Source organism: Takifugu flavidus, chromosome 17, assembly GCF_003711565.1.
Source record: "Takifugu flavidus isolate HTHZ2018 chromosome 17, ASM371156v2, whole genome shotgun sequence".
NCBI classification, from domain to species: Eukaryota; Metazoa; Chordata; class Actinopteri; order Tetraodontiformes; family Tetraodontidae; genus Takifugu; species Takifugu flavidus.
The window spans coordinates 3,576,916-3,594,387 of record NC_079536.1 but is presented as its reverse complement, the minus strand read 5'-3'; the positions used below and the strand labels follow the sequence as shown (position 1 = coordinate 3,594,387).

The 17,472-nt window shown below is 46.6% G+C and overlaps 1 protein-coding gene across 1 annotated transcript in view; it reads left to right on the top strand.

The window, feature by feature from the left end:
* The window catches only part of gli3 (GLI family zinc finger 3), a 72,870-nt gene that overhangs the window by 14,286 nt on the left and 41,112 nt on the right, over positions 1-17,472 (top strand). Inside the window, 2 exon segments of the mRNA XM_057013450.1 lie at positions 182-356; positions 14,674-14,919. Of these exon segments, the coding sequence (XP_056869430.1) occupies positions 224-356; positions 14,674-14,919 (379 nt within the window). The 5' untranslated portion in view covers positions 182-223.

Below are 17,472 nucleotides of genomic sequence, written 5' to 3'. Positions count from 1 at the left end.
TGGATGGATTAGCCACAGCGGAGGAAGCTTTAGGTGAAATAAGTCAGGGTTTGTTGATGGATCAATCCACGATCTGCTGCGGCCATCACGAAGATCTGAACCCTTCCCTACTAAAGTGCTCTTCTGGTAAAATACTTGTTTTAAAAAAAATCTGAACCTGAAAGTCCGCCTTCTCTGGCAGGTAATCCCATCTCAATGAGGTGCTGAGGAATGAACAATCGCCATGGAAACCCAATCCCAGGCCAGTTCAGCAGCTGAGAAGAAGAAGAAGGTGGAGACCATCGCGGCGACCAAAGGCTTGGTGGCGCGCAATGACATCAGCGAGAAGGCAGTAGCCTCCAGCACCACCTCCAATGGTAGGAAGTTGAAACCCTTTGGAAAACTTTGCCTATATATCCTATATGAGCTTTTTGGTCACATATATACTGTAGGTGTTTGCAGGTTCCCCGGAGAACTCTACGGACAACTGTTTCCCTGAACGTTTATTTAGCTAACAGCCAGTTGCTACGTCACTTGTGGCATTTCTACTTAAAATTCAACCTTCATATCCGTAACTCAGTCACTAAGCCGTAAATATGTGCTGTTTTCTAACCATTAATTCAGCTCCTGGGTTTTCCAAACATAATCAGTTACCACTTTACAATATTGATGACCGGGTTTCGCCGACACAATGAATGCTTTTAGGTTCTCATTACTCTAAGATGGAACTGAGGTACTCACTTGTAGTTCGCCCTGGCTCAATTCCCAACCTTAGCTGGTCCCGAAATCTTTCGGCATGTTTACATTCCAGTGTCTTCAACACATGCTGTTAAAGGTGCTGTTAAATCATACAGCCGTTCTCACCGGTTACCAGTTCCAGTTCCTGAACGAGGAACTCTGGATGGCCTTTTTGAGTGCTGAGCCATAACACAGACAGGTTTCGAGATCACCAAAGCCCAAGCAACAGCTGGAGCCATTAGCGCCCAGACTGTTTTTGTGGGTGTGCTTTAGCATTTTCCCTCAACTCTGTTCCCGTCAAACACCATCAGCCACCCGTGTAAATCTGAGACAAACAATCCAGGAAAAAGGGGCCAATAACTTGCTCGAACTTGCTTCCCATATGGGAGTTATCGCAGGAAGAGGGTAAAGTAATGTATCCTGAAGCAACTCGGGCGCGCTCTCGCTCTCACTCACTCCCAGATGGCCGACACGGTTTCATTAATTAAGTGGGGGCAAGCGGGAGACAAAAAAGGAGTTTGTTTTGGAAAAACGCGCGGTTGTAATTTGGCTCGGTGATTGCTGATATTTCTTCCTAATGTGCTGGTGATTACAGCCCCCCGAACAGCAGGAGGTTTGTCACGTAAACCGCTTCGGATTCTCAGATGCCGCCTCCTCCAAGTCAGAAGCTTTAAGCAGCTCGCCTCCTTAACATACAGTAGCCTCATAATTCATTTGATGACAGGATGGATGATACCTATCTGCAGAGAGAGGTCCCCCTTTAGATGGCAATCTCCCTCGGAATCAGAAGGTAGCTTACGCATTCTTTGTGTTGTTATAATTACAGCACATTCCCGAGTCGCCCCCAGAACTCATAACCTCTTATCAGGTGTAACCCTACACTCGCCTCAACTTTAACCCCCCGTAGCCCCGGTCCTGACCGCCTCCATCCAGACAAAAGGTAACTGTGAGCAGCTGCAGAACCCCAGTGACTGACAAAATACTTACCCCTTATAAAGCCCCTGCCCCCACCGATGGGGGTGCACCTTGCAAAAATGTGCTATGATAAGTTAAGACAGTAATGTTGGCTTTAGATTTTCTGTATGTTATTCTGTGCTTACTTGACTTCTGCAACTTTAATTGTAAAGAGTGACAGTAGGGGTGGCATTACCTTATATTCTTGATTAATAATAAAACAATAACAGTTAGCCGATGGCTAACATTACTTTGGAGGAGCAAGTGAGAGCTGGAAGTGTAAAAAAGGGAAAGGGTGGTACAAAGTCTATAAACTGGGCTGTCCTGAAAAGTTAGCTAGCTTGTTAGCCAACACCAGCCAGTAACAACACACTCATTCTAACAACAGATCATGTAGAACACATCAGAAATTTCCCATAAATACCTTTATTTGCATCTGTGAAACAGTTGCTGGAACATCAACAAGTCCCCTAATTAAACTCCTAAAGCTAGCATCCAGGACAACATCCACTGATTCAATTCTAATATATTATTGACCTGGAGTGAAATGAAATGCGGAATATATGTTTAAAATGTGAGATACTTTTCCCTGTCAGCAACTCCAACTAACGGAACTTCAAGGAATACTTTTTCAACTCTCCGCTGTCCCTTCCCCTCTTGTCCCTGAGTAATTATTGAGTCCCGGTGGAACGTTCCCACATGGTTGGCTAAATGGTGGCTTCATTCTGTGTGCCATTCATCTCCGTGCCCCCTCCTCTTGCACTGACAGCTCAAAAGAGCCGACTGTGCCACAACAATGCAGTGATTGGTGCTCTTTAGGAAGGGTCCGGGGGAGGAGAGGCAGGGGGTTGGGGGGGGCACTCTCTCCCCTCCCACCCTCATCATTCGGCAGGCAGGTGGACCGCGAAGTCCCCTGATTCCTTTGTTGAGTCCAAAGCAAAAAAAAAAAAAAAAAGATGTCCTTGCTTCTTGCCTGAATAAATCCTGTCGTCATGGGATAATTTTCTGATCGAAAAGAAAAAAAAAATGGATGGATGATTTCTTTTGAACTGACCATTTGAAGAAGAACAAGAAGGAGAAATGGATGGTGGATGGACCTTTATGATATTAGTGCCAGTTCCTGATGAAATTACATAATTTACTCACTTATAACGGACACGTGTAACCGTTTACGGTCGTCTGCGTGTGATCCGAACGGGTCAGTGAATTCAGAGCACACGGCACTTTATATGAAAGGTCGGTCTTTGCAAAGCGGGACACTTTGGTGGGGTGTCTAAAACCACCAGATCAAGCTTCTCAGTTGCAAACACGCTGAGCCTCAAAGGCTGAGAGACGTTTGCTTTCCTTGTAGGTTGAGTGTAAATAGGCCAAGCAAACCGAGGATGTAGTTAAAGTGTTTAAAGGAGAAAAAGAAAGACTTGACCCTGCACTGAATAAAGGAAAAAGAAAATCTCCTGGTGGGAAGAATGATACAAAGAGCGAGGGGAGATAGGGGAGTGAGGGGCCACCTTCTTTTTAGGCAGCCATTTGAATGATCAACAGTAAATAGAGGGGAATGTCATCTGACAGAAATAAAGTTCCCGTTAACAGCGGGGATGGAAAGTAATTTACAGATACGCTGTCCCCGCCATCTTTGTGCCTCCCAGATAAGGTTTCATTTCAGAAACGGATAGGAGACATTTTCACTTACGGGCCTCCATTCTGGGACACCTGTGATAACAGCTTGTGGACCCCTAATTGAAAATGGGTTTCAAAATGGATTTTCACTTTTCTTCCTCCCGTCTCCCCCTCCGACTCTGCTCCCCCCGCCTCCGTCAACACTGGGCTCCATCCCTTTCTCTCCATCCCCTTGTCGTTGGCAGAAGGGAGGCAATATCGGAAGGGCAGGGAGGGAGGTGGGAGGTGGGGGGGAATGGAGCGCAGGGAGAGAATCATCCCTCAGCCACGTGTCACACCTATGACAGCTGCGTGATTCGTCTTATTAATGAAATCATTGATCACTTGATGGGACTCATAATCAACTGTTCCTTTGCTCATCCATCGTCAGTCCTCCTGCCGCTTTACACTTTTTATCCACCCAACAGGAGAAATACGTAAATATGACCAAGAACACCCAGAGTGCTCCACAAGAGGATACGCCTCATTCAGAGATAAAGAATGTATTTTTTTTTATTTTGTCTCGATTTTACAATAAATGGCATTAATTGAGAAGGGGTAGTAAGTAGGCACTTAATTTAGGGAAATGTTTGGCAGAAATTCAGATTTTCACAAATTAAAGAAACAAAACTTCGAGCTAGCTAATCCTTGGCAAAGACATAGCTAGCTCAACTAGCCTCCCCCGGCTTTTATTTACTGTGAATGTCACGGGTACCGGAGGAGGAAATGGGGGCCCCTCTATGTTACCCTACTCTGGCTCTGCCTGTGGGGGCTAATGAGAGAGGACTGATGGAAGGATAAGGGACCACATGGGAGCACCCACTGGCCCTCGGGTCAAAGAGCACAATGGAGGAGGCGTTATGGAGCCTGACACGCAACCCCTCGCAGGAACGTTGGCTTTTAATGTCAAAAGAGCTCTGTATGCTACATCAATTATACATTAAATACGTAAAACCTGAAATTAAGAAAAAACACAAACAAAATGTCGAACTCAATGGGAACAATGTCATGTTTTGCGGCGTTTAAATGTAGTTGTGAGTGTAAAGTCACCCTGGCCTGTTCACACGGTGGTTTTCCTCCACTGGAGAGCACAGATATTTCACGGACTTCTGCACTGACGGCAATTTCCTGCAACAGCAGGGCAGGCTTTGGCAGAGCCACCTCATAGGGGCCAGAGGCACAGGATTAGCTTAGCCTTCTACTCAGGGCGGGGAGGAACCTCAGCTGCCCAGCCCAATCCAGATCTAAACCAGCCTGGACTGACTTGTTTGGCACGTTCATGTACACCCCGAGCTGCCTGCTGGAGCTCCACAGATGTTTAAAGTCTGGAGGATGCATATTAGCCAAGACTTCAAGACTCGAGTGAATAATGCCTTTTTAAACAGCACAGTGAAGGCAGACAAGGCATCCAAACAACAACCAGACAAATCTGGTTATCCAAAATGAGATTTTTGGATCCGTAAAATGCATTCCTTGCAACTTGAGTTAAGTGAGGAGATAAATGCCAAAGCTGCAAACACTAGAACAGTTTTTGAATCAACAAATGCATCGAGGATTCAAGGATTTCTTTTCAAGTTGTCATAAGTCACGCTGGCCTGTACAATGGCCCCTTAGAAGAACCTGAGATCATTTTCGCTGACATGCTGAGAGCCAGAATGGTCTTGGGGTCAGAGGTCACGTTAGTCGGGGACAAATCTTCGAACTAGTGACCTTCTTTACAAAGACAAATCAGTCTGCTCTGCGTGCGTGCACCGTACCAGCACAGTCAAGGGTTCTTCTCTCAGAGCCGGAGGCATGGGGTGATAAACTCATAAACCCATAAAGTGGGGAAACAGGAGTCGACCATTCGACCACTCAGTCCATTTGTCGGTACACATCAGTGTCCTGCCTCCTGCCACGAAGAACAAAGTACGAGTGTGCTGAGCGGGTGAGCGGGATTTACTGTGGTGTGCCCCTGTGAGCATCCTGTGTGTTTTCTGTGATTGCTCACACATCCTTTCCACATTCAGGTGGAAGAGTTCATGGTGATGTTGGAACAGAGGCCCGCATGTGGAAGGGGTTGGGGTTTTTAATGACAGAGCAGACTCCAACCCGTAAAGGCACTGCTTCATCTTTATAGCTGATTATTTGTGGAGGCATCGTGGCGAAGCTGCGGTGCAGAGATGGTTTTGCGTAAAAAAAATACCGAGCAAAAACTTCTGCGACGCACTCTGACGCAGAACGAACGGCGACGACCGTCAAAAACTGGAACGAATCAGGTTTCCCGACTTCTGTACAATATTTTGTTTGGTTCCTCTAACATTTGCTTGGCCGTGGAAGAAGGAAAAAAACTGAAATTGATCCACAGGTTTGATTTGATCTGTGCAAACAGAGCAGGTCGGTTTTGGCTTGCAGGTTAGTTCAGTGTAAACATTTATCCGAATGCAACATTACTGTCCCAGCTGAGCCTTCTTGTCCTTTTACAGACACAGCACGTCTGCTTGAGTAGCTTTTTTGAAATATGAAATAGTCCTGAATGTTTCAGGCCACTTGCTGCTCTGCCCTCAAAACTCACTGGATTAAATCAAGACATGCTTTGAGAGACCAAAAGGTCCCGTAGCCCCTAATCTCTCTCCCCTGACCTCCACAGCCTCTGGGCCTTGGCTCTCACCCTTTCCCCCCTCCCCCTCTCTCCCCCTCGACAGCTTTCTCCCTCGTAGTGCGAAAGAGGAGCTTGGATCAAAGGCCATAAACTGTGGCAGTGATTTCTGGTGATTGATTAGAAGCAGAGGTTGAGAAGCACCAGCTCCCTCTCTCCCCTCCTTTCTTCCCACCCTCCGGTGCTGTGCACGCATTCTCCCAGGGCTCTCGTAAGTAGCTCAGGCTTCAAGTGTAAAAAGAGTTGCCACGATTGGCAGACAGAGCCCAGAAAGCACATCCGTACCCAGGCAGCTTGGACGGCTTTCTCTGCCTCTTCCTCCTGGATGGCAGGGGGGTGTCAGTTGATAAGAACCATTTGTTGTCTTGCTTGGAACTGGGGAGGGACAGTGTAATCCCCTCACCCTGGTTTGTTCACAGAGCTGGAGGAAAAGGGCAGAGGAGAGGAGGAGGAATCGATTTTCAGAGAGGGCACGCAGAGAATTGAACTCAGATGTGTAGCAGAGACAGGGCCTGAAAGAAGCATTCTACTTGCGGGGGGAAAAATGTCTGTAGCTTAGAGCTTAGGGCCGTGCAATTTGAACTTGTGCAAGGCCTTCTCATGTTAATCAATTGCATAGCTGTCTTTCACCATTCCCTCTTCTGTTCCTCCTCCTCCTGTCCTGAACTCAACTCATCCTGGAGGCCTTTCGACAGGCAAGTGGTCTTGTAGAGGTATTTTAATAAACCCACCCTGTGAGGAGCGTTAGCCTCTTTTACACAGGCATTCAGAGACGGGCCTGTTACTCCTCTGCCTTTTCCATTGAACTGGTTCCAGGACTTTGGTTCTGCTACTTCAACTAGCACCAGTTCCTTGGTTACAAAAAGACCAGTTTAGAGCCAGGAAAAGTTTGCCACGCTGGCCCATTGCTTGTTACCTCAGCCGCTCTAAAATGGGATTATTGTAACTCCCCAAAATATTTTACTGGAGAATAAACAAAGGAAATGACAAATAAACGAGAGTGAAAACAGAAACCATGCATGGCATAGCTTCTTAGCTACATTCTTAGCTAGGGAATCACCCTTTTCTTTGAAAATATGAACTATTTCTGAGGAGTGCGTGCAAAAGTTGCAATTATCTTCTTAAAGGATCTGAGACCACTAAGCAATAACTCAAAAAGAACACCTGGAGAATTGCACAAATTGTTGGACAACTCCAGTTCTATTGAGATGTGTTTCATGTCAGCCTCCAATAACCAAAAGGGTGGGCCCTGGAGGGCCGGGAGGGCTATTCTTCCACTTTTCTGGAGCCAGGCCAATTCCAAGAGCGCGGCGCTGTGAAAGTTTTGTTTTTCCCTCAGCCGTATTTACAAGGTGATTGAATGCATTTTTGAGTGTCACGGAGTATCTCATTTCGCCGTTAAAAGCTTTTTATCCCTCCACAACCACGTGAGGCCATGCAATGTATGCTGCAGGACCGCGGCCATACACAGACACACAACGGTGGATCACGCCGGCCCATCCTCCAGCTACACCAAGTGTGTTTCTGCACTTTTTTTAGGGGAATCCAACCGCAGAAACACACTTGGTGCAGCTGGAGGATGGGCCGGCGTTATTAACTGTTTGGCGACTGCATGACTTCATCTTCGGCGCTGTCAGAGGCGGTCCGCATTATGTCTTCCCGCCTGGCTCAATGGGCTCTTTGTTCTGGCTTGGCTCTGGAGCTGCTCAGCATGGGGCTGCGTGAGTCCAACCGCCCCACCGTGGTTCTGTAGGGTGGGAGAGGAATGGATGGAAGGAGGTAGTGGAGATTTACAAAAGACATGGGAACTGGGAGAGAACATGGGAGATCAAGAATTCAGGAGAGAGCAAAGAAAGTGTAAATGAGATACAGAAGGTGGGATGTTGAGGGATAAAAGGGGTGAAAGTGTAACACATACTGCAGGTGAACCCTATAGCAAACAACAGTCTTATAGTCTGATCATTTTAAACACACTTTCCATCCGGCTGATTCATTCCAGCGCGATCCTGAAGGCAGCCTGTCATCTAAGCTGCACCGGCAGACCTTGTGTGGAATGTGGGATTAATGGCAAACTAATGCGGCGATTAGAGAAGGAGGCGAGAGCTGAGCGGGAGAGAAGGATTTGAGGGCTGGGAGTGACAGGAGAGGTCATACATGAGGAGAGCTCATTACACAGAGAGGACGGCAACAGGAGAGAGGAGGAGAAATGGGAAAGGAGCTGTGAACAACTGCCCATGGTGAGACTGGGACTGGCCCACCATATGATCCAAACCTCTCATTCTGCTACTGAGCCACCTACACCCCCACAGACAGTATTCTAATCTGTTTGGCCCACAAGGCAGGTCCTCTAATCTACAGAACTTTCCCTGCCTGCTGCAGATGTAATGATGGGGTCGAGGTCTCACCTGTGCTTTAAGTGGGTGGGGAGTGGTGAATTACACCCCGTTCATTAAGTCAGAATGCCTATTCATATCACACCCCGGGGGCAGGTGAGGGTCAGGTCTGGGATTTTGTGGCAGACGTGGCCCACTTGTCAGTTTTGGGATGTTAGAAGGTAAATGATGATTGATAGGTTGACAAAAAGGCTCTTTGTGTGGTTATTTGGCACCTTTGGAGGAAAATGTGGAAAAGTAACAAATTCTAGTTTATATACTTAGCATGCCAGCAACACGAAACAGCCATTGTTCTGGGTTCTGATTGCCCAGTTCAAAACCACAAGCGTTACCAGCTGAACCATTAAAGGCACTAGCATGCTGTTCATTTAACCCAGATCAGTCACTCACACGTAGCCGCTAATTCAACCTGTAATGTAAACATTCAGCAGATTAGACCGAGTGCAGCTGAGCTGTAAATACACTCATTCAGAAACACTCTGGTTTCCATCAAGAACATCAACTGCGGTGCCGTTGAGAATTAATGCAGGTCTAAGAGATTCTGATCTACAAGATTCTGTGCAAATTAAGTTATTCAAGGAGAGCGACTAATTGAAACGGATACTTGGATGTTTTTGGTTCAGGAGGAGATTGCTTAGCACCAGTGTAGAAAAAGTGTTATGCAAATATGGCTCTGGGGAGGAATTTGCCTCTGTCTACTGAGTTTCGTAGCAGGTGCCAAAACAGACCAAATGAGCAGGTCTGTGAATTAGACAGATCCACAGGCCTAATCACCTCAGAAGAGAGGCAGAGAACGAGCGAGTCCACTCTGGACTGAGACGTGCACCAGTCATTGATAAAGTGCTTAGCAGCAGGGAAATTAATGAATCCGGCCTGACTGGGAGAGGGGGGGGGGGGGGGTGTTTGGCATTGAAGAGGAGGGAGAGGAAGAGGAGGAGATGAAGAGGGTAATCCTGTTCCAGCTAAATGGCTGATCCCTCTCATTCCTTAGATATCAAATGTCAAGAGTTAAATTAGCCTGCTAGCCTCAGATAGGAGTTAACATGCTTTTAAATGGGGCGGAGCGCTATGATTCCTGCCCCCTGTGGAATGGCGGGCAGGTACCTTTGAAGTGTCTAATTATCTTGTTCCCAGCAAGTCTTAATGGCGATGCATATTCTCTTGAACAGAGTGTGCATTATTAAACGAGCAAAACGGCCGAACAAGTTTGAACTTTTAAGAGTTAGTGGAAGAATTTGATGATGTCATACAGCACAAGGTGGGAAATATCCACAGTGGCAGTTTGGATTACATCTGAAGTGCATGAAATTTGTTGCATTATTTTTTTTCTATTTTATCCACACTGTTGGCTCTGTGGGTCTTTGCTTTGGCCGGGTATCATTTCTCTTGGCAAACCTCTCCTAATCAGAGTGCCACAGACTTGGTCCAGATCACACTAGTGTCAGAAGTTGGATTCCAGTGCTGAGGCCCAGTGGAAAGCTGGCCCACTTTGGTGAGGTGGGCACCGGGCCCAGATTCACCCACTATCCCAAGTGAACATTAGTCACCCTAACACTCAATATTGTTACAGAGGGCAGCATAACCAGGTTATGACTGATCATAGCTTGGCTGTGGGCTGTGATTGTCTATGTAATCATACTGCCTATAATACAATCACAGCAATAAATGACTTATTTTATTCATTTACTTTGATCACATGCATAATTTGGGCTTTGATTCCTTAAAGAGAATGCAGGCCTAGGTGCACTTTGAGTCAAAAAATCTAAAAGCCATCACTAGCCCGAGCCAGAAATGCATCAGCGTGTATTTTGGAGTCAGGGGGCTTTCAGCCCTCTCACTTAAATGCCCATTGCTCCCTCACAATGTGGCCCTGATGAAACGGTAGTGGCGGATTTATGGTGGGTCCGTGCCCCCATATGGTGAATAGAGTGCGAGTAGGAGAAGGTGGAGGCTTGGCACGACACAACCCTGCTGAGAGGCTGATTTGAGGTGAGCAAGGGAAGATGGAAGGCGGCAAGCTGGCTTTGATTTGCCCCTCCCCAGCCCAGGGGCCCTGAAAGCAGAGGCTCTGAGTTGCTGATCTATGGGTGCCTTCCAGCAGACCCCTGGTGGCGTAGAAAAAACGGGCTGGGGGCTACGGGCCGCAGTTCAGTGTTCGTGAGCTGCCAAATTGAGACGTGGGAGTTATCAAATTTGCTGTGATAAATATTGAAGAGGGGATACGAGGGCCTGCATGTGGAAATCAACCCACGAGCAAAACCCTCACCTGCCCAAGCCATTAATTCAGACATCAGTCACACGCTGATGGCTAAATAATGCACAGTTGTCCAGTGTACCATGCAGATTCATTTAAGTCCACAAACTTTAACAAAAAATAAAAAAAGTGAATTAATTGACCTGACACTCCCTTCTGCCCATTAGGAAATTGGTTCATCAAGGAATTGTCACCCTTTTTTTGGGAGACGAAAGTAGCTCAGTGTGGTGCAGGGTTAACCTTCACGTAGTGTAAAGCTGAAAAAAGTTGGTAGAAAATAAAAAAGAAGCCCTCACACAATGGAAGTAATCCCCGGTGCTTTTGTGTTGCATTCGGTGGAGTTTGAACGGTCTCCCTCTCTCTTGTCTTTCAGCCTTTTGCTAATCGGAACGATTCTCTCCAACTATAGCGCCGGTGCCAGGGCCGGTGAATCAGGTACATAAGCCTAAGCCGCTTGGAGAGGTGCTCTTATTAAACTCAAGCCAGCTGCTGGAATTTTTCTTCCCCCTCTCATTGTTAATTGGGGAGTCTTGAGTCTTTCCCGGGAGTTGATTTGCAAGAGAAAGAAAAAAAGGAGCAAGAGATTATTGCACAGGAGGAGATGAGCTTTGAAGAAATGTTTTGTGATTTCACTGTATATCCCCCTCCCCTGTTCACTCTCTGCGTGCTCCCCAGCCAAAACCTGTTTGTGCCACTGACAACGGTTCTTTGAGAAGTTCGAAGGTGGAACACGGGCATGTGTCTGGTTTTGGCTCAGAGGTACAACAGCACCTCTGATGTTTGGGGAGAGGAAGAAGGGATGGGGTGGGCGGGAGGGAAGGTGAAATGTGATGTGCAGTGGTCCTTTGTGCATGCCTGAATCATACGTGGCCCAGCTCTGAGTTCAGGCTCGAGGGCAAATCGGATGCTTGATAGCGGAGGACAGATTGGCATGTTGGGGAACAGCAGACCTTGTTTTTAACCTCAGCCTCAAGTAAATGCCTTCAAAAACAACAAGCCAAGGGTTTTGTTTCACTTTTGTTTTTTGGTTTTTTTGAATTGGCAGGGCACCCTTAACTTAAGCCCCCTCTTGTCCCACAGCCCTGTTCTCAAAGGAATTGGCCCCACTCCATATCTCATTATCTCCTTTAAAATTTCATTTGTCATTGCATATCCACAGTCTCCTTTCAGCCTCCATATTAAAGGCCTTGCACAGGGATTTCTCTGAAGGTATTCGTACCATTTTTTTCAATAGAGACCCCGGACAAGAGGAAAAGGAGAGAATCTGGGCTTTAGGATTTAATGAGAGGCTTCATGGGGTTGAAAGAATGTTAGAAAGTAAGTGAAGGAGGGCAAGAGAGTGTATTTGTGATGGGCGAGAGGAGAGAGAGGAGTACGGGAGGAAGAATGCAGGAATAGAGTACCAGGTACTATAATAGTGGCAGAGAAAGCTCCTGAAATACTAGAGCCGGGGCGTGTGCTCTGATCAGAACGGCAGTGAGCACAATTACCTTCTTTTCAAATCCTTCAGTGACACTGCGGGAGGAAGGAGGACTTTGAAACTTGAAAGGCAGGAGCTCGCTTTCAACCTCAAACGCAAGCAGGAAAGGGCTCTGAAATTTGTTCAGTGCTCCCCATCCACCATTAGCTTGTTTCTTCCTCTCGCCTCCAGGCATTTAAGCGCTTTTTGAAAAGATGTTAAGAAATTCAATCACCATAGAGAGAGAGTGGGATAGTTCTTTTTTCTGTTTTTTGAGAGGCATGCTTTCCTCTGGTCCACAGAGGACTGGCCTGCTGCTTTTGTATTGGTCTGAATAGGCCTGCAAACTGGTGGAGGACTGGATGTGGCAACCATGGGAAAGGAGAGGGAAATAGAAGAGGAATGAAAAATGAGGGAGGGAAAATGGGAAGGGGTCCTGTTGGGTCCGAGTTAGGCAAGTGTTGAACTTTTGTAAGTTGCAGGTGTTTACAGTTCGTGAGCTCATCTTTGACAGATACCTGACATGTTTTGAGGATTTGAAAAGTTTCCACCAGCAGATACAGGCAACATGATTGAAAACAACTTACTCTTCTGCCAATGGTAGGATTTAGCTGACCTTTGTGCTGTTGATTGTTTGCTTAGCCATTTAATGTGCTATAAAGTCAAGCAATGAAGCCCCTTAAGGTGGTATATTGTTGAATGATGAGCCTCCCTGGGGCTTTCTATGCCGACTGGATGGGAAGGTGGGAGTGTGACATGGTGGTGATTGAACTATTAGTCGCTTGACCTCCCGAAGAAGAGGGCAACAGATCTGAATAGAATTTGGAGGGGTGGGGGGTGGGCAATATAGAAAGGGAAAAAGGGGCAGAAGAAATGGGGAAGAGATTAAACAAGACATTTAAGGTATCCAGATTTTTATTTAAAAATTAAAACAAAAAAGGAAACAAACTAGGGCCACAAATGGAAAGACCTTGTGTTTCCTGGAGCTGGTCACAGATTCTTTATTCCCAGTATGCTTTTTTTTTAAAAATCTGGTACATGAATGTGGGCTAAAAATGCCCAATTACTAAATCTACAAAGGTACATTTTCATTCTCAGGCACTGTGTCTGCTTTATAATCTAAATGTAATTGATTACTTTATGAATAAAACATTAAATATCTGTCATAAAGGTAAACATGCTCACTATCACAAAGAATGGACATTTTTAAATGCACACGCTCTACCCTGAGCCCAGCATAGTTTACAGTCTCCACTTATTTCAATCCATGTCGGGAGATGAACCCAGTTCTGAAATCCCTTTATGTTAATATTGCGCTTTGCTAGAGCAGACCTATTAATCCAGCTTTAACCGTATAAGTGCCATTATTCCCTTAATAAGATCACGGGCTGTGCAGTATAGGATTAAATACTTATATCATAACTGACGCTGTCATTTCCTGCGGATGAGAGAGGCTTGCCTCTGTGGCTGTCAGTTCCGCGTTAAGAATCCTTGAAACCGCTGCCAGAGCTGCACCAATGAGTCGTTGGCCTGGTCGCTGGTAATGGATGTGGGAGAGTGAGGGGAATAAAAGCGGGACCTGTGGGTTGCTATCTTTCTCTTTCTTCTCCTCTCAGCCTTCTTCCTTCTTCCTGGCTCTCTCCCTCAGCCACCCTCGTCTGATCGTTTTCTCTTCTTCTCTGAAGTGCAGCAGTGTTCCTGAAGTGCTACGGTGGCGGTCTTCTCCAGTACTTTAGGTAGTGCTCTTTAATCTAGCCCTCTGCTCCTCTACTTGTAGTAGGGGAGTTCCGCACCACTCGGGTCCATTATGACCAAACTACAGGTTCTGCCTTGATGGCATGACTCTCAGTGAGCCATGGCAATGCCAGGAAAAGTACGATAAACCGCACTTGAAACCAAAATTTAACACAAGCAGCGTTGAACATGTAGACTATTAATAACAGGTGCTGATAAAGAAGTAAGGCTTGAATGGAGATCCGACTCGAAGATACAAACCAGATGTAAGATTTATGTGAACTATGCACATTTAACCTCTTATCTACATCGTTGTAACAACAATTCCTGAATAAGCCTACGTAGTATCGTACCACATAAAAACTATTAGCAGGAGTTCAGTTCAGAGTTCAGGTCAAGGGTGAGGGGGTCATGTCTTCCTGGTAAAAGTCAACACAGCGTACCTATAATAGCAACAGCCATTCAGCCCTGTGGTGTTGGTACAACCCATCTTTAATAGGCAGCTTGTGTTATCCAGAAAGAAAGTTGGCGGTCCCCCCTCAATGCTGACATATTTTTCAACATATCGGCATATTTGTCTACTGAGAAACTGGACTTTATGTCCAGACGTAGCTGCTGATTTTCTCCTACACTCGCATTTTACCTCTGGTGCCTTGGATGGAAGTTCATTTTCATTTATTTGGTCTATTTTGACGTCTTGTGGGGATTACGTAATGCCCTAACTGACTCGAGAATGTGAGAGAAGTTCAAAACGTTAGAGCAGAGATATGTTTACATTACTCTCAATAAATCTGCACTGCAGCATTTTCCCCCGTCAGAATTTTACAATAACATTATGGTTTCCCCATCTTTCTGTCTGCTCATGCAGAGGACGACAGTTCAGGCACGCCCTTCCACCGGGAAAGGCGCAACGCCATCAGCTCCCACGCCCCGACGGCCAGCGGCCTGGACAGGAGTATAAGCGAGGAACCATCCACCTCCACAGATGATCGTCCCTCCCTGCTCAAGAAGGAGCAGCACAGTTCCCTGCCCCACCTGGCTGATCATGCCCTGCCGTACCGAGGCACTCTGTTCGCAATGGACCCCCGTAACGGCTACCTAGATTCACACTATCGTAAGTAGCAAATATTTTGTAGAGAAATAACTGATATCTGTGTCTAAAAACCTTTTATGTGGCTTCTGATGGACCTGAGCCATGGGAGGAGGAGGCTTCTACAGGAACGTCCTGTCCAGAATGACCTCCTCAGTTCAGATTGATATGTTCATATGCAAATCTTCACTGCACGCACAGCCTGGGGCAAAAATTTGGGAACTTTTTGTGTACTTTTCACCTCCCGACAGTGAGGCCAAGTTTATGCCTTTCTTTACTTGAGGTGAGAGGCAGCACTGCCAAACACTTGATATAATCTGACAGATTAGCCCCTTTCTTCTGCACACACACGCACGCACACACACACACACGCGCACATACGCACGCTCGTCTTGTTGTACGCCTGGGAAGTTAGTATGGGGAACGGCCAGCGTAGCTTCTTAATTCCCTCATTAGGGGCCTGTCTGAACACAGTACTCCACTTTCTCTCATCAACACACACTTCAAAGCACCAAAGCAGCGCCAAGTCAAACCTCACCACCCCCTACTCTGCTTCCCTCTCTCTGTGGGACTGAGACTGTGTGAGAGGAAGGAAGTGAGGGAAAGAGAGAGACTAACAGAGACGAGCAGAGAGAGATTGTGGTGAAGGAATAGCTGTGGCTTGAGTGAGATACAGAAGATAATTTGAGAATGAAAGTGAGATAGACGGTATAGTTAGATCAAAGTGAGGCGGTGTGTGTATGGGCTAAGAAAAAGAACAGTAGCTAGATGAGTGCAGAGTAAGAGGCTGATAAGGGGGTTAATTCGGTGGCCACTATAGACAGGACTTAGCCTGCAGACAAGGATTTGATGTGATAGCTTGTTTAGTTTGGTAAACTTGCTGCAGAATTACAGCAGACAGGGTGGGAGAGACACATTTTAATCCAGAGGCAGTAATGAAAAGTCCAGTGGACCCCAACCTTGAACTGTAACTCTACTTATTCAGCCACTTCATTAGCTACACCTTCATACTTGGATGCCCGAAAATCACCAAGGTGCCTCTTTAAAGGAAAGGTTACTTAAAAGCATGCAGCAGTGCCGCGTACAGGAGCCTCGAGTGTGGAACATTACTGCCCGTTACAACCCGACCTAACTCAGCAAGACTGCCACTTCTCATTTCATGTGTATGTGAGTGGGGGTGATTGTGTGTGTGTGAAGGACCCTTTGGTTCCAGACCACTGAAGCCTAGGGGTAGGAGTGAGGAGAGGAAAGGGGAGATGGGGTGGGTGGGGGGTCACTCTGGGGTGGAGGGTCATGTGGGAAAGTCTCAATCCGAAATGGCGAGTTCAAAAGCGGCAGGAAAAGTCAAAAGGGCCGTAGAGCTTCAAGAGCTTTCCTCCATGTCTTGAGACTCAAGAGGTTGTAGGACTGGAGACTAGAAAACCAGGGTCTTTACTGCAAGGCTGTAGACACAATATATCTAAATCTTCCATCTGATTCTCCTTCTTTTTCTTTGTTTCGTTTCGTTTGAAGATAACGAATTCCTGTAAATTACTGTAGATATGATGACATAGGAGACTAAGAGTGCCAAAGGATTTAAAAAAATGTACACGGGTCTCAACAGTTTTAAATATTCTCATTGGTGTTTATCTGGCAAGTCTCTGATCCTGACTCTGGAAGGTCTGTGTGATCCCAGACGAAAGCATACAACACCTCCTCCTGGCCCCAGGTGTTGGGGACACAGGGCGTCCCTTAAGACACTGGTCCCATTCTGTCTGATTGAACCCAGCGCAGGAGCTCAATCCCCCATGAGAATTTGTGGTCTGAGGGTCAGCGAAACGAAAGGGTTTGCCTTAAAATCCCTATTTCCTGTCCCTCCTGCTGCCGCTTTGAACCAGAGGCCCGTGGAGTCTGTCGCCATTCGCGCGCCACAAGGTGTAAAAAGGTCATGGGTTCCTGGTCCTGGTTTCTGGTTCACATAAAACAACACACATACAGTCCTCTCTCACTTGGCCAGTGGTAGCCCCACTCTAGGAGGGCTTTGTCACCTCCTAAATTCATCCCAGGTGTGGGAATGTGTGTGTGTTTGTGATGGAGAGGGGGCTCTAAGTCTTTGTGCTGTGCTTGCAGTGCGTGCCACGCCGCACTGCAGACAGCCACGTAAATCCGATTACTCTTCACGCTATCTTGTGTCAGTGCTTAATGTGCCTAAATGCAGCGGCACCTGCAGCCTCCCCACACCTGGCGCTCACTCATTACTGTGGTGAAGAAAAGTGGTTGTAGGTGTATAAGTTGAGAGCAACGAAGGGAGCAAAGGGGGAAGATGGCAGGGTCTGTGAAAAAGATGCTATTCATGCAGACTTGTGATCTCCCACTCCTCTAAGGCCTAAGACCCTGTTTACTCTGGTTTTTACACCCACTTCAATTCATAAAAGAGGGAGGCACAGGGAAACATTACCCCTATTGTTAGCATTAGCTAATCGTGGTGATGCCTGAGTCTTAACAGCTTTTCTTGGGCAAACACTGGATAAGAGTCCACATCCTTCTTACCACAACACTAATACATGGGGCTTTGCTGTGGGATAAGAAGAAAGGATT